The 20,456-nt window shown below is 40.0% G+C and overlaps 1 protein-coding gene across 3 annotated transcripts in view; it reads left to right on the top strand.

Annotated features, from left to right (window-relative positions):
• The first annotated feature begins 3,798 nt into the window (after positions 1-3,798).
• CEP135 (centrosomal protein 135) overlaps positions 3,799-20,456 on the top strand; it is a 32,980-nt gene continuing 16,322 nt past the window's right edge. For all 3 annotated transcript variants that reach the window (XM_083755418.1, XM_083755419.1, XM_083755420.1), the window contains exons 1-13: positions 3,799-3,997; positions 5,263-5,417; positions 6,285-6,475; positions 8,416-8,583; positions 9,969-10,110; positions 10,685-10,769; positions 12,481-12,609; positions 13,206-13,421; positions 14,988-15,053; positions 15,711-15,861; positions 16,879-17,072; positions 18,602-18,745; positions 19,869-20,012. In XM_083755418.1, the coding sequence (XP_083611544.1) occupies positions 5,305-5,417; positions 6,285-6,475; positions 8,416-8,583; positions 9,969-10,110; positions 10,685-10,769; positions 12,481-12,609; positions 13,206-13,421; positions 14,988-15,053; positions 15,711-15,861; positions 16,879-17,072; positions 18,602-18,745; positions 19,869-20,012 (1,743 nt within the window). In that variant the 5' untranslated portion in view covers positions 3,799-3,997; positions 5,263-5,304. The remainder of the gene's footprint in view (positions 3,998-5,262; positions 5,418-6,284; positions 6,476-8,415; positions 8,584-9,968; positions 10,111-10,684; positions 10,770-12,480; positions 12,610-13,205; positions 13,422-14,987; positions 15,054-15,710; positions 15,862-16,878; positions 17,073-18,601; positions 18,746-19,868; positions 20,013-20,456) is intronic.

Raw genomic sequence — 20,456 nt, 5'->3', positions numbered from 1 at the left:
AGAAGAAATTGATTGCTGAAGGGAGTTTTGTTTTGTTTTTTAAATAATATTTATTAAGGAGACTTCCGGGTCGGCGCCATCGCCGAATGGCGGGCTCCCTCCGAGCTCCGGAGGGAGCCGGCTTGGCAGGGGCTGGGTCCTACCGCACCGGCGATGCGGGGACCCTTAAAAACCACGGCCAGAGTGAGGCCGTGGACATGGAGACTCGGCTGGCACCGTTAGCGCTCTCCCGACTTGTGAAGGAGCCTTTTTAAAGGCTACGGATCGGGTGCCGGGGAGAAGCGTGGTGCTTTGAGTTCTCTGCTATCCCTGCCGAGCGCAGCCGCATGCCATCCGGCGGAGAGCGCTGACTTCTTCTATTGAAAATTCGGCTCTAAAGAAGAACCCGTGAGTAATTGGAATATGGACTAAAAAAAAGGGGATAAATTTTTAAAATTCGGAGCGAATGGGGGAGGCGGAAAAAAGGAAGTCAGCCCACCCCTAAATTGTAGAAGAGCCAAAACAAAGGACTGGACAACTAAGATCGAGTGTAACCTTATCTTGCCGAATTAGCAACTTCGCGAGGGAAAATTATAAGATTGAGCTGGAGGAGAAAAGTGGAATTGTTTTAAAAAAAAGCAACCCCCCCGGAATCCCTGGAGCGATTCGTGAAACTGCCTGGAGAAAAGTGACGGAGGTTTTGACAGCTGTCAAAGAGCTGTCAAAAAGGAAGATTAAATAGAGACTTTGTTATGAGGACTTTGCCGGTTATATTTGTTATAAATTGAATACAAACTGTTTTAAATATCGGTCAACAAGCTACTTGGTTTGGTGGATGTGATTCTGGAAGGGAACTTTGTTACTGTAATCCACCTAGAGGAGCCGAGGGATATTGCATGTGTTTTTCACAGGAAATCTGAACAGTTGAATGGAACTTTTAATCTCCTGGGAAACTGCAGGAATGGAACATTATTTTGTCTACAGAGGTCTACACACTACAGGAAACAATGGAACTATTTGTTGGAAAATGAAAGGAACATGATGCAATGCTTTGCTCCATGAATAACAAGCCTCTGCAGAGACACTAGAAACTTTTGGAAAAAGAACATTTCTGTGGGAGAACAGAGAAATAAAAAGGAGGAGAATGATTGACAAGAACAAGGAAATAACAAGAACTGGACAGAACTGGGGGAACATTTGGGATATTCAGGTTTGACAAGCTTATGGATACAAAATTGGAGTTTTTACTCCTGGATATAAAAACCTGGATAGAAGAAATGGGCCCTTATTTGATAGACTCCTTCTACGATTGGACATCCGTAATTAAAGACTGGCAAAGAACCTGAGGGACATAGTGTAATGTGGGAACTCCAGGAAGATATTAGAAGTGGAGGGATAGGTGAAACGCAAAGGGGAAAGAGGGGAGGGAAAATTGGAATCCAAAGGCTGTAAAATTACTATTCATATTTATCTTACTTCCATCTGTACTATGTTTGAAAGGGGGAAACTCGTGGAAGGGTATAGATCGACCTTAGGGGATGAGAATTTGGATAAATTGGGTTATTGATGAAGAGTGTAATTTGGGGATAAGAACTTGTTGAATTTAATTGCTTATTTGGAAGATTTGGAACACAAGAGGGGGGAGGGAGGGGAAGTCCTAGTTATTGGCAAAAAGTTTATAGATTGGATTTAATTTGTTTCAATTTGTTTTAATTTGGAAAACCTTAATAAAAATTATTATAAAAAAAATAAATAAATAATATTTATTAAGATTTTCAGAAATACAGAAAAAAAAGATTAAAGTACATTCAAAGCCTTATTTTCATACACCCACTTTCCGGGACTCCCTCTTTCCCCCACCCCTACCATATTCCCCTATCGTATTGTTGGCTCCACAAGCTCTCAGTTCTAATTAAAACTTAGTTTGTTTAAACCATTAGTCAAATTTAAGTTTAAATTTGTACAATCCCCATCAATACCCTTACTAACAAAACAAAAGTTCTTTCCCCAGGGCCCACCCCCTTTCCATTCCACAATTTCCCTTTTTTTTAATGATAAAGACACCCCACACAATAGAAATATAAGAAAATAAAAAATAGAGAGTATAGTAAGTAAAAGAAAACCAATTCAGAAAATAGTTGACAAGCCTTTGGATTCTATTCCCCCCCCCCCCGTCCCCGGTTTAGTTTCCCCCTGACCACCAATCCATGTTGTCTGCCTGGAATTTTTAAAGTCCATAAATCACATTTTTCCCCCAACTCCTTGCTGGCTTTTTCTTTTTATAATTATTTTTAGAGTTATTTTTAAACCATTTAGCATCAAATCTTTAATAACGCTCCCCCTATTGTTCTTTCCAAGTTGTAGTCCAGTTTCCTCTTGTTCCGCTGCTAAAACGTTCTAGTTCAGAAATTTAGTAAGTCTGCAGGGGTTATTGTTATTCAGGAACAAAAACTTGCGTTCAGTCCCTTCCTTTCTTCAATAGAAAATTCTATTGTCTCCTTTAGCTGGACACCCTGTAGACACAATATTGTTTCCGTTTTGCAGCTTTCCCAGAAGATAACCAGTCCTGTAAAATTCTGATGGTATTTTTCCACTTACGACCTTCTTTGTAATGTCCCGAAGCTCCTCTAGGGGATTATTGTAACTTTGTTTTCTCTAGTCCAAAAGTCCGAATGTTATCCATGTTTTCGCCATTTTGTATCCAAGTTTTAACGGGTTGTAACTAATTGTAACAAAATTTAACCAGCAAAGTCCTCGTATTAAGGTCCTCTTTGAATTTCCGACTTTGACAGCTACTTTGACAGCTGTCAAAATCTCCTTCGCTTTTCGCCAGGCTCTCTCCTCAATCACCCCGGGTTCCCAGGGGGGGGGTTACGTTTTCCTTCTCCCTCAATTCTTCCTCCAGCACAGTTCTTGTAATTTCCCATCGTGGAATTCTTAGTTTTAATCAGCAATAGAATTCTTTTTGGACCTTGGTTTCCCAGTCCTTGTTTTGGAAGGTTTACAGTAGGGAGGGGGGACTGACTTCCTTTTTGGATCCCCCCCCCCCCGCTCGTATCAAATCCGAAAAAATTTCTTTTTTTCTCCTTTTAAACCCGGTTTCCAAATTACTCACGGGTTGTTGTTGAAAGTCCGAATTCTCAATGGAAGAAGTCAGCGCTTTCCGCCGGATGGCATGCGGCTTCGCTCGGCAGGGATAGCGGCGGACTCAAAGCACCACGCTTCTCCCCGGCACCCGATCCGTAGCCTTTAAAAAGGCTCCTTCACGAGTCGGGAGGGCGCTAGCGGTGCTAGCCGAGTCTCCATGTCCACGGCCTCCGTGGCCGTGGTTTTTAAGGGTCCCCGCATCGCCGGTGCGGTAGGACCCAGCCCCTGCCGAGCAGGCTCCCTCCGGGGCTCGGAGGGAGTCCGCCATTCGGCGATGGCGCCAACCCGGAAGTGATTGCTGAAGGGAGTTTTGAATGAGATACTGAAACAATATTTAGATCCCTACTTGCAGCACTTGAGGTGGCTAATGCAATATGTAAGTCATACAGATAAAGTAAGTGATGCTGCAGTGAAAATAGTTTTGATTGCATTTTTAGCATTTAAGTACACAGTTTCGGTTTTTTCCTTAATATTTTTGCTGCTCTGGGATGCTGGCATTAACAACCCAGTGCAGATTACTGTTTATTCCGTTTAGGCAGAATGAGAGAAATACGGTAGGTTCTAGTTTCCAAGAGCGCATCCTTTGCTGGGCGAGTGACCCTTAAAAAGGCTCTCGAAACCTGCCCTCCCAGCCTCCGCCGCCAGAGGTCGCTGCGGCGGCGCGCGGCGGAGCCCCGGCTCGTCCGTTAAAGGTTCCCCAGAGCGCGCTCGCGCTCGGAGAGCCGTTGCTGGGGGCGACGCCGGGCGGAAGCGGCGCGGCGGCGGACGCTTCGCGCGCCATTTTCAAACGGCCGCCTTGGCCCGCACCGCCGCTCCAACTTCCTGGGAGGCTTTTTTTGTGTGGAGAAAGGCGGGGGAGAAAGAAGCGAAGGTAGAGTAGCCCGAGACCCAGGAGGGGCCCCCCGAGGGCGAGCGGTGGGGGAAGAGCCAGGCCGCGGGTTTAACGGCCCTCGGCGGCCAGGCCGAGATTTATTAGAGAGGCCTCACCGTGGGACCGTTTCCATGGCGACGGCGGGGCGGTGACGTCACCGCGAAGGGAGCAGCCCTTTCAGCTGCTGTGACGCTTCCTGGGGCCTTGAGGACGAGGCTGCCTTGGAAAAGCGCCGGCGCCCTCGTCCTCCGCAATCACAGCGCGACCGCTTCGGGTTCCTTGTCTTGCGGCTCTGGACAGACCCTCCCCCCCCCCTTCATGTTTAGTACTTTCTTCGCCGCCCACGTTGGGTTGACCCTCCCGCCCAGACCATCACTGGCCTCCTCCTTTGCTCCCTTCACTGCAATCCCTATGTCTCTGCAGCTGCTCACCGCAGCCTCGCCTCTCCCCCACGTCATTGCTCTTCTGATTGCTTCTTGACCCGTCCATATATCTATATTTCTCCTAGAAATCCTTGCTGTAGCACAGTTGCTCTCAAAAAACAACAGCTGTTGTATGCAGAGGTGTGTGTGATCTGTCATGTTTGCTTTAGTTGCCATTCATTGCATTGCACGGGGTTGGGCTAGATGACCCTCGGGGTCCCTTCCAACTCCACAACTCTATGATTCTGTTGTGCATATAGATATATCTCCTTCACACACTTATATGTGCTCCACGGAGTTCAGGCTGGCATATGTGATATTCCTGCTTCCCATCTTTATCCTCAACAGCCCCATGAGGTAGGTCAATCTGAGAGACAGTGGCTGGCCCCCAATGCAACCGGTTTTGTTGCACTGGGCGCAGAGCCTCGGGGGATGCTGCAACTATGATGCAGAATGGAAGGCAAGAGGCAGGGGGTCCCCAGTTTCGGCATCGCAAGATGAAATGCTTATTCTTCAACTACTTTTGTGTAGAAGTCACTAGTGTGTGTTCTGAATTGGCACTGGGTTGTGGTTGACTGGTTGCACCTCATGCGATGCCCTAGCTACATCTTATTTATGAACTCTAACCAGTTGTTGGTTTCTAATCTGATATTTCAGGGACACTCCAGTTTGCCTCCATACTCTTCTATTTCACCCTCTTCCTGGTAAAAAGTAATGCCTCAGCTGCCAGAATACCATGCTAACTTGTATCAGGTCATGACCAAGTGCCAGAAAGCAAGGAGTTTGGTCTTGCATGTTCATGTTGTAATGGTGTAAGCTAACATGTGCTTAAATTATTTGCAGATCCCATTTTTTCACAAAAGACAGTTCAAAAATATCTTCACAATGAGCACAGCTGCAGAACGAAAGTTCGTTAATCTAAGGAAGCGGTTGGATCAGCTGGGTTATCGACAACCATTAGGAGTGGAGAGTTTGCCTTTGGTGGAAAAGCTTTTTAGGTATCAAAACAAAAGGCAATGGCAAAATGTACTCATAGGTGCTATTGGATTGATATTTGCTATTTGACTACATTACACTAGTGGTGAAAGTTAGTCTTCTGTGAAATGCATTGAGATGGCTTTGTCAAAGCAAATATCCTATGTTAATCCTGAAATGCAATTTAAAGTAATATTTTGTAACCTCACTGTACGCAATCTAGAGACATCAGTTTCAAATTTCACTAGAATATATTGTAATTAGCTTTTAAAAGCATGCCTAAAATTAGCTGCAATAAGCAACTGTTTTAGAACAAAGGTCTGAGTGCAGTGCATAGAAAAACCTGTAACAGGAACATTCCTGTGACATAAGGGAACCCTGGTGTACAATATTAAATGTCCTAGCCAATAAAAATAGGGTTTAATTTGAGCAAATTAATCAGCTCAAAGAATGGTGTGAATGCTGTTCCTGTAAGCAGCATTCATCCTGAAAAAACAAATGTTTGCTTTCATGCATAAATGGGATGTCTTTTATATCCTGCCACAAAGTTGGGATAAATTCTGCCAACCAAATGTTGCACATTAATCTTAGAATGCTGCCTGCTTGCCTCCTCCTCCTTTAATGTGTGTACAAGTAAATCCCCTTTTGATTTTAATGAAAACTTAGCCATCTAAGGAAGGTTAAGATTGTAGTCCATGCATACTTGCATAGACATAGGGAAATAGATGAAATGTTCAGTTTTAAATCTGGTTGGCTAGTACACCAAGCCAAAATCTGCCAATATTCTGGCCTAGGGGGTGACTGGAGCAGGGTATTTATACAAAATACTAGTTTTGGCCATTATAAGATTCATCTCTCAAGCCTGGAAATTTGTTTTCCTTCCATTTCAGTGACCTTGTTCATACAACTGAGAGCCTCCGGAGTGCTAAGCTATCTGCTGGAAAACTTGAAAAAGAATACAGCAACTTTGACGTTGTTCTAGAACCTTATCGAGAAGAAAATGCTAGGCTCACCCGTGAAAACAATGAACTACATTTAGAAATTCTGAAACTGAAAGAACAATTGGAAAAGCAGGTCAAAGGTAATATTGAAAACCTAACCGATTATTTGTCTCTCAGAAAGGGGGAGGGCAACAAATTTTGACTATCATTGTTAGTTAGCCAAAACTTGTGGTTGCCATTGATCCCACAAGTCTTGCCTCTAATAAGTTTGGTGGTAGCACTCTACCCTTTGTGGTGAGTTTTGGAAGCACTTGGCGCTGGTGAGGCAGCAGGAAGATGGAATCTGCAAAAATCACCTTACCCTTTATCTTTGTGGATCTCTCCATTACATCAAAAGCAGAATAGCAGCATTGAATGCCACCCAAAGACTTGATGCAGTGGTGGACTGGATAAGGGCCAATAAACTGTCTGAATCCTGAGAAGACGGAAGCTCTTTAGAAAACTTCCTCTGAAGGAGCAAGTGCATAGTTTGGGGGCATTCCCAAAAGCATCTTTGTCACTAGGGGTCCTGTTGTCCTCTGGCTAGTTGTGCCTTCTGCCAGCTTCATCTGGTTTGCTAACCACAGCCATTCCTGGACAGGGATAGCCTGACCGCTATAGTCCATTGGTAATCTCGAGGCTACTGTAATGCACTATATGTGGGGCTGTCCTTGGGTCTGATTCATAAGCTCCAGCCGGTGCAGAATGCTGCGGCCAGATCACTGGTGGGAGTGACATCATTGTTAAAACAGCTGCACTGGTTGCCCATCTGCTACCAAGCCAGGTGCAAGGTTCTTTTATTGATTTACAAAGCCCTAAACAACTTGAGTCCAGGGCACCTCAGGGATCGCCTGAATCCTTATATACCAGCTTGATCACTGAGATCATCTGCAGGAACATATTTGGTTGGTCCCCAAGTAGGTGAAACCTAGCCTTTAGTGCAGGCTTCCTCAAACTTGGCCCTCCAGATGTTTTTGGCCTACAACTCCCATGATCCCTAGCTAGCAGGACCAGTGGTCAGGGATGATGGGAATTGTAGTCTCAAAAACATCTGGAGGGCCAAGTTTGAGGAAGCCTGTTTTAGTGTCATCAGCCTAGTCCTGTGGAACACCCTACCAATAGAGATTCAGCAGGCACCTTCTGTGCCAACTTTTAAATGTCCACTGAATTTTTTTCTGTTCTGCCAGGCCTATGCAGGCCACAGTGGTCTATTGATGTTATACATTTCTTTTGGCTTGTTTTTAACTTTTAATGATTTTATTGGTTTTACATTTTTATATTGTTGTGAACTGCTATGATACATCTATGACACACGGTATATAAATATTTTTATAAATAAATACATAAAGTTTCAAACCACAGCATGCCAGTGTTCTCCCTGAGAAGCTATGATACTAAGAGTCAGGGAAATGAGAAATAGTTTAACTGATTCTTAAGGCTGCTTCAAGCAATATTTCTTTGTAAAATGTCTTCTTAATGCTGGGATCTTCTGATAAAAGGCGGTATATAAATTGAATTAATAATAATAAATAATAATACTTGAATACGATCCCCAAAACTGGTCTAAGTTTGAAGTGCACAAATGTGTGTGTTTGGCCACATCATTTTAAACTACAGTTAAGTAGCCTTATTGCAGTGATTGCAAACATGCACATTGTGATGGGTCTTTACCATAGAATTGTAGAGTTAGAAGGGACCCGAAGGGTCATCTAGTCCAACCCCCTGCAATGCAGGAATACCATGAATATCTCTACTTGTTAGGGTTTTAGTCTTGCTTTAAATGGATCTGTTGTTTTTGTGGTTTAAAAACAGTTAAAACTGTTGTGTAAATCGCCTTGAGACGATTGTTTAGGAAGTGGTTGTTGTCATCGTGTTTTTAAAAGAGACAAGCAACTAAAAACATGTTCAGGCAAATCGAGACTTGCAGCACATGTGCGTATTAGCACCTGGAGATAGAAGAAAAAATATTGAGCTGTATTTTATTCCTAGTATGCAGGTAGAACAAAAAGGAAGAATACTGTTGAATTTTTTTCCCTTAAAGGTTTGAAAACTACACTGAGGAAAGTTGAACATGAGAATGCAGATATGAAATTTTTGAATAACCAGTATATACATAAAATTAGATCATTAGAGAAAGAGAACAAAGCCAAGACTGACAAGATCCAGCAACTCCAGGAGAAAAATCTGCAAGCAGTGGTTCAGACACCAGGTACACTATCAGATTATTTCTGGAAGGGTCTGGAAACTTCTGTTTCAGTGTATCTGAAGAAGTGTGCATGCACACGAAAGCTCATACCAAGAAGTAACTTAGTTGGTCTTTAAGGTGCTACTGGAAGGAATTTTTTTTGTTTTGATCAGATTATGTGCTCATCATGCTACCTCTTCTCTTACTAGGCTGCACTTTTGCACCCCGTTTTGGTACTTGAGTACATTTGGTTTTAGTGGGACTTTAGCAAATGTCAATATGGAAAACACTACAAGCCATGGATCCAGATTCTGCATTAATAACTGCAGAACCTCAGTTATCAAACTCCTTTTAGAGAGGTTTGGTTTTCTCCCCCTCTTTTAAGCTTTAGGTGAACTGCTATAACTTTATTTCACTGAGATTTTTATGCCGGTTAAATATCTTGTCTCCTTGTTTTTATGCTGATTTGTTTTTTCATTATTTTGCTTTATTTTATTAAACTGATTTAAATAATTTTGACTGTGCATTGTATTTATTTTGTTAACAGATTAAAACCACTATTTTATTTTATTTTATAAAGTAAATCAAGGCATACTTTTTGGAAAAATAAATACACATTATTTACTTTCTTTGGGATAGAAGTCAGTTCCCTAATTGATATTGTTGGGGAAGCCCACAAGGTGATGGCCAATGTGACCAATGGCTACTGGTGCCTACAAGGAATTGCCATATTACGACACATGTTGCGGATAAAACATAATCTCTCAGAGCTCTGTGAGCATTTAGTAAAGATTTGCTTCTGTGCTCTTAGGCTGAGATATTACCGTTTTTATTCTTAGGGCATTATATGCAAAATCTAGACTTTTACTTTTATAGCCACACTACAATATAGTGTTGGATGGAGACTCACAGCCCAATCACAAGCATGTTTATTCAGTACCACTGAGTACAATGGGGTTTAGGATACATACATAGGAATTATAGAATTTGCTTGAATTTAGGCAATAATCCTAACCCCACTTACTGTTAGTTATATGCATTTACTATTGAATTGGATGTCTGAGCAGTCATGGTTATGATTGCACTGTTATTTCCCATTGAAATCGATGAAGGACAGATTTACACTATTTTACACTTGCAAACACAGTAACATAATGAAATTGATGCATGCTCTTAGTCTTTGAGAGCTTTAATGTAGTTTTATGTCTATATAGTATGTAGATTTCATTTAAGCTACTCTTTTAATGAACATTTTGTTAAATGTATTCTTTGCCACTCATATAATTAGCTACTGCTTAAAACAGTAACAAACGAATTTGTTACTAACAAAGGAATTTCTTTGGTACTTCAATATAAAGAAGAACTCTTGGGGCTGTTTAATTCTTAGTAATATGCATTTATCTTTGTAGGTGGTAGGAAAAGAAATATTCCGTTCAGGCGTCAGCGTATGCAGATAGACCAACCAGTCCCTCCCTCAGGAATCGGTGCTTATCCAATTCCTCAGCCAGATGACCCATATATTGCAGATCTTCTTCAAGTGGCTGACAACAGGTGATTAATGGTCTTTTAAAATGTTGACATACTAGTAATGCCATCCTGACATCTCCCTCCAGTCTTCCATGAATGAGAATTAGTCTCTAACCCTCCCCCCCCTTTCTGTGGGAGAAAATGTTTGGGAAGAATTACTTAGTTCTTTAATCGCCGTTTATGTTTCCTAGTGTCAAAATGACAAGAAATCAAAAGTTACTATGGTATTCATACATTTTTAAAAAACCAGAACAGTTTATGTATTGCACTTTGGCCTTCCTTTGGACCTCTTCACTGTGATCATAAAACCAGGGATTAGCAATGTTAGGTTTCAATGTTTTAACATCGTAAGGTTACAAAGTTCAGTATATTTTTCTTAGTGAGCACTATGCCAATTTGAGGCGGGTCTTAATGTAAAACACGTTGTATTAATTACTTTAACTTTTGCTGCTTCTAAATGTATGCAATCTATTGAATGACTTGAGATTTTGAGTGACTGTAGAACAGGTAATAATGAGAGAACTAGTTGTCTGCAGAAAATATTTTATTAATGTAGAATTCCTGAATGAAACTCAAATTCAGACAAAATATATTTCAGAATTCATGAACTGCAGTTAGAAGTGTCGGACTTGCAAGAAAAGCTAGAGATAGCGGAACGTGAGGTGAAAAATTACAGCAAACAGGTAAATAATTTTTTAAGGGGTGTGTCTTTTGCTTCTTAACTTTTCAGTATAGTCTACAGTTTCTCTTTGCTGAAGAAGGGATCTTAAGATCAGCATTCCCCCCAGGAACTGTCAGCATTTTGTTAATGTTCTGGTTAAAAGCCAGTAGTGGCTTGCTTTGGCATAGCTACTTCCGTATTCATTCTACTGACAGAGGGGAATGTAGCTCAGTGGTACAGCTCATGCTTTGCATGCAGAGCATCTCAGACTCAATCTGCAATCCCTGTCTGAAATTCTAGAGAGCTGCAGTCAGTGTAAACTATACTGAGCTAGATAGGTCAGGATTCTGACTCTGTATACAGGTGGTTTCAGTTGGGGTCCCTATATCGCAAAGAGGTTGGTCTAATTTTTCTGTGTATGGTTTTGGCACATTAGCTTTCACCAAACTCCTATTTTTTCCTGTCCTGGCTATCCACTGCTATTATAGCACTGTCCATCTATCCCAGTGGGTAGAGCTTGACAGAATTTATACGGAGGAGTTTTTATCCTTCTCATTTGTTCCTCCCTTCCCTTCCATTGCCTTTTTCTGTTCTGGGCATGCACACAATATTTTTGTAACTATGTGCATGTCTTCCTTTAATAAAACACAACAAAATAAAATAGGAAACATAGAGAAAATGTTACTAGCCTATGTTACCATATTTGACAAAATACAAAATTGAGGCATGTGCTTTCTTTACAGATGGGATGAGGGAGAAACTGGGCAGTATCGATTTGCATTTAATTTTTGTTTTTTTAAAAAATCAATACTGATGACTTGCACAAAAGTGCCTGATGCATTTACTATGATTACAGTTTCTGAGTTAATACCCTACTTGTACTGTGTAGACTTCTCAAGAGAACAACTCCTCCTACTCCTCCAGCATAAGACAGTTGTTGGAAACTGTCACACTTGTATCAAGTGAGGAGCAAACAGAAGTAGGTGTGTGGTATTAGAAAGTACCCACCAAAACATGTGACAAATCATCCACAAGAAAATGTGATAGCGAGCATCCACACCAGGAGTGACCGCACATGTACAATGGGTTATCTGAGAATTTTTGTGGTACAGTCAAACCTCAGCTCCCCAACCCCCCTGTTTTGGAATGTTTTGGCTCCTGAATGCAAAAAAACTGAGAAGTAAATGCTCCGGTTTTCGAACATTTTTTGGAATCCGAACGTCCAACACGGCTTCCGCTTGATTACAGGAAGCTCCTGCAACCAATCAGAAGCCGCACCCTGGTTGTCGAACATTTTGGAAGCCGAATGGGTTTCTGGAACAGATTACGTTCAACAACCGAGGTTTGCCTGTAAAAGGAAATCCCAGTTAATTGTGGGCAGTTTTCTAAGGAGAGATTCCTATTAATATTCAGTTTCCTTTCCAAAGCAACTTATTCTTAATCTCATTGCACTTTGGCATGTGTGGCTTTGATGAACTTGACAGGCCCCTAGAACACTTGAGGAGGACCCTTCCTGCATGCTATCACAGCCTCTCTGGTAACACATTCACAAATGGTCCATACATCAGACTGGTGTCGAGGATAATTTCTGGTATGATGAGTGTTTTCATTGGAAATCATCGCATCCCCTGAACAGTCCCATATCCTTATGTACTAACTGGAGAAATTCTGGCCAGGCATTTACAGCAGCAACACTAAATCATTTTAAAAGAATAATGATTTTGTCTCCAAAGGTTGAGCTGCGAGACAGTGAGATTGAGCGTTTAGGCCTGGCACTGGATGGCGGTCGCTCTCATGATGTCATATCTTTGGAAGCCAGAAGCAGAAGTAATGAAAAAATTATTGCTCACTTAAATTTACAGGTAACATGTTTGAGCCTCTTTCATTTAGAAACCTTTGTAAGAATCCTCAGCTCCCAATAAAGCTTTTGTGAAGTGCTGCAACTCCAAAACCACCTGAATTGACTCCATAACTGTGATCAGAGATGCCCTGTCCCATTTTACTGCCTGTATCCTACACCTACTGATAAGTTGGTTTATTCCTTTTGTGGTCATTGTGTTCCAGCCGATTAACTTAGCAAAGATAATATGGCTGAAAATTTTTGGAGGCTATTTCCTCCAAATGGGAACCAAATTCATGACTTTGCTATTCAGCTAATTAAAATGTCCACAGATCTCAAATGTTTCTTACGTTCTAAGAACATAAAGTACTACAGCTAATAATGGAAAGTTATTTGAGAACTAACTGCTAGCTGAAGAAGTGTGCATGCACACGAAAGCTCATACCAAGAACTGACTTAGTTGGTCTTTAAGGTGCTACTGGAAGGAATTTTTTTTGTTTTGACTATGGCAGACCAACACGGCTACCTATCTGTAACTGCTAGCTTTTGTTTGGCTGTAGTTGTGCTTCTACATTTTTGTTAACTTGAAACATTTAGTATATTGTGAATGTGTTTCAGATTGAATTTCTGCAGCAAACAAACAAAGAGCTTGAAATGCGCATACAGGATCTTCTGGACAGTAAGCAAAATGTCACTAGTGAAGTGGCTCATTTAAGCAATAAAAACGAAGAACTGTGCCAAGAATTGAGTGAAATAGATCAGTTGGCACAACAGTTGGAAAGGCACAAAGAAATTGTGCTTGAGACTGCAGATAAAGAAATTGGACAGGCTAAGGTAAGGGAATTTTGTAACTTGGTAGAACATCAAGAAAATGTCTCAACTCCCAATGAAAGGTTTCAGGAGTTGCATCTGCTTTTAAAAGTGCATGCGTTTGCCCTTGTATTTTAAATTTCATAAAGTGTAGTGCAGAAGAGGTTTTGCAGCAACATCTGGAGAGCCATAACTTCCATATCCTTAATGTATGGATTTTGATATTTTGTTGTATTTGCAATGTTTGTAACAGGCCCCTGGGTACATTATAATGGAATGAGGTCTGTTTTGAAGTTGGCCAAGGAACTGTAGAACCGAGTAACCATATCCTATAAGAAGGATTAGTTTAACCTCCAAAAGCGCCTTTGGGGATGTCAGATGAGTGTTTTGGTATTTTCTTTCCTACTAAGGACAGCTGTTACACTGTGGACATGCTGCACATTTGCTAGAGAACTTCTCTTTATCCTGCTGGGTTCCCTTATTCTGCAGAAAGGATCTGGAGACCTTTCTGTAGATTTGCTCACATAGATCTTTTCCTAGTCATTTGAGATCCCTGTTGCCACCAGACACCTCCAATGTCATTCAACTGCTCCCCAGTTCCATCAAATTTTCTGCTGCACTCCAGGTCTCTTTGTCCCATAGAGGCTTCAAAATATGCACTATTCACAGTAATTTTTGGGTTTCTCTGCTCCTTGTATCCCCATCTGACAAGTAAATAGAGTAGTTGTTGTTGTTGTTGTTGTTGTTGTTGTTGTTGTTGTTGTTGTTGTTGTTAATATACCACCCTATACCTGCAGATGATGGTAGTTCAACTGCAAAGCTTTTTTGCTACAGTTTATAGGACTAATACGAATAGCATTTATATAACATTTTCAAACATTTGATGCATTTAAACATGTATTGCTTTGTTGTAAACCATACAGCAGCCATATAAGGTAGGTCAGATTCTCCTACCTACAGTGGTACCCCGGGTTTCATACGCTTCAGGTTACATACGCTTCAGGTTACAGACTCCGCTAACCCAGAAATAGTACCTCAGGTTAAGAACTTTGCTTCAGGATGAGAACAGAAATCGTGCTTCAGCGGCGCAGCAGCAGCGGGAGGCCCCATTAGCTAAAGTGGTGCTTCAGGTTAAGAACAGTTTCAGGTTAATAACAGACCTCCGGAATGAATTAAGTACTTAACCCGGGGTACCACTGTATTACAGATAGAGCCTGAGGCTGAGAGGGAGTAGCTTGCTTGAGGCCATCTACAGAGTTCAGATGTAGACTAGATTTCAACTTACTAACTTTGTAGCTTGGCCTTGTATGTACTCTGCTACATGAGCTCATTTATGATGCACATAAATCAACATAACATTTTGCAGACAGTTCTGTACTTCCCTGCTCTTTTTATGTAAATTATGTGAATGAAAGTATTAGATATAATAGATTTTAGATACCATGTGGACTTACTTGATATATTTTATGTTTAAACAGAAATATGATCTTTAAAAAATGAAAAGTTTTTTTTTTACTTCTGTGTAATATGGTGCCATATTTATAAAGACCCTTCACTTTTTATAAACATTTTATCATTTATGATTTATAGGAAGAGATTAAAAAAACATATAGTGAAATCCAGGATCGTGAAGAGACAATAGTGAAGCTTAAGTCAGTAAGTAACAATTTTAAAGTGGAATAAGTTTATTTAATTCAATGCATTTTTAATACTTGGATACTTAGGTTGAATATAATGTGTGTGCTAAAGACATCTGTTTAACAGAACAAGAAAGGAAAGCATTAGTAGTAGCAGCAGTATTTTGATAGCCATGCTGCTATTCTACTTGACAAACAGCTAATAATGCACAAGTTCTAGAGAAGAAAAGAGAAAATAAGTGATATCCTTTATTGGATGTGTTTTGGTAGAACAGTATTCTTGTTTTCAGATTAGATTAAACTCTGCTGCAAACAGAACAAAAAACTAACTACTGTGTCTTGAAAGTCACACTTATATTAATGACAGTTTGCACAATCCAGTCAGTTAAGCATGTTCAGTCACATGATTTCAACAGGAAACAAGTAGATTTTGAGAAAGCAATTTTCTGCTTTTCCCAAACCTGGAATTTTAAAAGTACATTGTTTGCACTTTCCCATTACTGGAGACATTCTTTCACTATGCCACATGTTGTTATTATAATTTGTCTGGAAGATGACTAGAATTTAGATTTAAGCATCATGTATAAGTAGAAATACCTATGTCAATGAAATATTGTTTTACAAACTCTATATTTATTGTACTATCCTATTTTGAAAAATACACATTTGACTTTAGGAGTTATCTACATATCGGAGAGAAAAAGACAGGCTGACCGAAGAACTCTATGGAAGAACTGATGAAAAACAAAATCTTGAGGTGTTGTTAAACCAGGTTCAACTAGAGAACCATAGACTGGCCAAAAAACTTGAAAACCTTGAAATAATAGGTATGTGTTTTAAGAGATCTGGTGGATCACGTTGTCAGATACTTGTACTTAAGACAATCCACAGCATAGTACCGGCACCTACCAAGCATCTACCCAGATGTTCACTGGGTCACCGACAGCTCACTACTTGGGAGTTGCTCAGGCCCCTATCCACCCCATTGCTGCCACAGCAACAATGTGGCCCAATTGGAAGTCTTCCTGCAGACTCCAACCCAACAGGGGGGAAAAACAGGCAGGACAAAAGCTGGGATATGCACAAGTGATGACATGGAAGGCAATGTGCCTTATGGAGTACTCTTTTCTATTGTTCTGAAGTTTTGCTTTTCTTTGGGATTTTACTTTTGCCTCTGCTCCCCTTTGCTTTTTCTGTTTGTTTGTTCCCTCTCAGCCTTATCCTGGGTGGGGGGCTCTGATGGTGGGGAAGGAAATAGCAGTGCTGGGAAGGAGTCAAGAGGAATGGAGTGACAAAGTTAGGGGTGGGGAGAGGCAGGAAACAGTTTGCCTTCTGTGAAATGGGTGTCTTGTGCTAGGCTCACCACCACTGCAGCCATTCTGTTGTAGTGCCTATGAGAATTGTTCAGAAAGGTTGGGGACCACTGTATAGCTTGTATTTAAATGCTGGGGGAAATACACTGAAGATAGCAGAACTTTTAACATATACAACTTACTTTGCTGGTGAGTTACCTACACATTTTTAAAACCAGAATTTGCCTGGTGAGCCCAATTTTTATTTTCCTTTCTTCATCATATAGGGTAAAACCTGTTTCCTTGGTATTATCCACTCTTAAAAGATTGGACTTAAAAGATTGGACTGCCTCTTAAGATAGTAATTTTTAAAATGCATTCTTCCTCCTTTAGTCCATATATTCTTGAGGATGGATGAATGCAGTTCTGTCTGACTTTGCTCCTTCTAGCATCTCCGTTGTATATCTTCAACCATGTGCTGGTTTTCTTTAAACTGACCACCTCTGGTATATGCTAACTTCATTCATGCTTGTTGGTTATTTTCTCATGCAGATCGGGAGCTTGTTATAGAACTAGAGAAAATGAGATTAGAAGGCGGTATAGCACTGGGGGACAAATCACCTTCTCGTCTGGATGCATTTGTAAAAACTATAGAAGAAGACAGGGACTACTATAAGCGTGAACTAGAGTGTCTCCAAAAGATAATTAAACAAAGATCTAGCCCATTACGCAAGTCACCAGAAAAGGTAATTTTTTTTGTTAAATATATTATAATGCCTAGTAAACTTTTTCATATGGTGCCCCAGTTTACAACTGCCCCACTACTCAGATCTGACTGCCAGTAGTAAGGAGGCATTTCTCAAGTAGTCAGACTTGTTGACTGAAGTCAAACTGTTTTAGTAAGGGAAAACAATGTTTTCCAATACAAGTGCAAGGTTTAATACTTGTATGCCAGTGGATTTGCTGCAGACTCCAGCAGCTTTTCAAAATATTTGTAAAACTTTTTAGCAAACCTGAACCACTTCATATTCAATGTATTCTTCAGAGAACATGGGGTCACTTAACTGTTTGTGTTTCATTTCCCCTCTTGACTCCTGTTTTTCAATTTTTAAAAAAGTTTGCATTACAAAGCTATCTGTCTAGTTTAGCAATGTGAATGGAAAAGTGAAACTGTCAAACACCTTCATTAACTGGGATCCATTCTATTCCCAGAAAATTCTCATAATATGGTATAGAAAATTGCATATTTGAAATGCTGTTTTTTCCCCTGTTTAGACCACTTCAGAAGTCCTGGAATAGCCCCCCGCTCCACCCTGCTTTGTAATATCCCCCCCCTAATATTCATCTTTTTGCAAAAACAAAACAAATAGCTCCAAACCCAAAGCATTGCAAAGTGTTTTTGTGCAGGTAGACTTCAGGAATGAACTTCGCCATCAGGTATAAATCCAGCTTGGAGCATGTTTATACTTATAGTGCAGATTTGTGACAATGCTTTCTGATTTGCATTCTTGAAAGTCCCTATTAGGCCACTGGGGATATATCTTACATTATTTACTATGAGTGCAATATTTCACCTAAGCATTTTGTTTGTTTATGTTTTACTTTCTCTTTTGCTGTCTCTTTCATGGCTTCCAGATAGCCCAATGAAGAATTTAAGTAAACATTGTATCTCAGTAGATTTGGTGCTTGAGCTGTGTTTTAGAAACGTGGTGTCAATACAGTGTATTTTTATGTTAAACAGGTTATTTTTAAATCAAATCAATTTTACTTCCTGCTGGGTCTTTAAAGGTATCTGTTGGGCTTTAATAGCAATTTGATATTGTCCGAAAAATGGAGCGTTAGGGTTAAATATGAGGCAGTACAGTATGATGATATTACTATTCAGTAGTATTATAATACCCTGTGTATATTTACTCAGAAGTACATTCCACTTAATTCGGTAAGATTCTTTTCCTTAATTAAACATGCATAGGACTAGCCTAAAATGCAAATGTTCCTCATGCCCAGGGCTCACATAGACCCACTCTTATAATGCTAAGCTGTTTATGAAGCCTGGAATGACCGTCTGAACTCAGCCATAGTTTGAGGTATAATCCTGTCATCAGACATATCTGTCTTAATTACTTCAGTATAATTTAAGTAATTTAACCCAGGATTTCAGCGCTGATTATTTACATCAGTAGCACCTGCCAGTAACAGTACAGTATCTGTGCCAGGTAACTAGTAATATAGTTTTTAATGTGTAATTTTCCTCTCCTCCCCCTTTTTTTGACAGAATGGTGATCTAAGATTGGTTACTCGAGAAAGAGATGAGCTGCAATCTATGCTAGAAAGATTTGAAAAGCACATGATAGAAATTCAATCTAATGTCAAACTCTTAACTGCAGAAAGAGACAAACTAAGCATTCTTTATGAACGGGTAAGTCCAAATTAATGGGTGGGGCCACTGACTGTCAGGACATAACATGTATAATGGAGCCGAGAATTGCAGGAGAGGGAAGAAGCAACATATAATCATCTAAATACTCTTCAAAAGAGAATTAGACAAAATCATGGTGGATAAGGCTATTAGTGGCTACTAACCATGATGGCTGTGTTCTGCCTCCATAGTCAGAGACAGTAGGCTTCTGAATACCTCTTGGAAACTGCAGGAGTGGAGAGTGCTCTTGTCCTCAGGTCCTGCTTGCAGGTTTCCCACATGCATCTGGTTTGCCACTGTGAGAATAGGATGCAGCAATTGTTGCAGAGCCAGGCTTAGACATGGAAGTAACAGGAAGAGGAATGAATGCAGATTAAAGGACAGGTAATAGATTTATTCTGTTTAGACAATCTCTTAGCCCGCACCAGATGCATAGCTATCATTGAACTGGGTAAGAATGGCCTCTGGTTGGGCAGGCAGCATAGTACAAGTCAATGCTGGGCCAAATTCCTCATATACGTGGCAGCGTTTTATTTGTTCTCTTTATTCCCCAATTTTTTTTATTCATTTTATAACACAAATAAACAATATAAACAGATATACAAACAATACAAACAAATTATTGCTTATCCTTATTTTTTCTAAACATTGTTAGGTGAGCTTCCCCAAGTCCCCCCTATCTGATTTTCATTTTACCTCATCTTTAGCAGTTTCATATATCATAATTTTTAACCATTTTTTAATCACACTTTTACCATAAAAATCTTCACATTTTATCACTTACAAATAATACTATTTTAAAATACACTATCTTCTACTTCTAACCCTACAGCCTATATCCACTTCCAAAGCTATTCTAAGATTTAAATACTAACATATTTTTTCAAATATTCTTTAAACTTCTTCCAGTCTTCTTCCACCATCTCTTCTCTCTGGTCTCGGAGTCTCCCAGTCAGTTCAGCAGGTTCCATATAGTCCATCATCTGTGTTTTATTTGTTCTCCATCATTTTTCTTTCACCCACCATCTTATGCCTTTCTTTCCTCCATGCATGATCTGATATCTTGCATATATATTCATTTTATTTATCCACTTAAAATTTTTATTTTTTTTTACTTTTTAAGTCTCAAGATGAGTTAAATCGTCTACGAAGAGAAACAAAAACTTCTTTAATGACACAAAGTTACGCAGAAGAGGAGCGGAACATTGCATTGTCTGATTTCAGAAGAGTGGTGGCAGAGAAAGAAGGACTAAGAGAGAAGTTAAAGGTTATCATTTTACAAATAATGCTTTTTTGTAATGTTTCGAGCTTGCGATAACTTTGGGCTACTTTGTTACCTCACAAAAGTCGCTACTCCCCATGGATGGTGCAAGTCACTGATTTCAGCCAAAGCCATTCAAAAATTTCTAAGGCACATTTTTACCTTGTGAACTGCCTTGAGATCTTGTGATAAAGGGTGGTATAATAATAATAATAATAATAATAATAATAATAATAATAATAATAATAAATACTTTTAGTGTTCTGGACCCATATATGCAGTGCTTTTTTCTGGAGGGATGCAGGGGTATGCATACCCCTAAATATTTTGTGAATCTTTGTACTTTTGTCCATTTACTGTATTAATTTTTTCAATTTGAACTATAAAATGGTGATTTTCTTGAGTGAAAATGAGAGTACCCCTAAACATTTTTTTAAGAAAAAATGCACT

The sequence above is a fragment of the Podarcis gaigeae genome, assembly GCF_964106915.1.
Source record: "Podarcis gaigeae genome assembly, chromosome: 9".
Classification (NCBI taxonomy): Eukaryota; Metazoa; Chordata; class Lepidosauria; order Squamata; family Lacertidae; genus Podarcis; species Podarcis gaigeae.
Note: the sequence above shows the minus strand (reverse complement) of the source record. Positions and strands in the feature narration are given on the sequence as shown.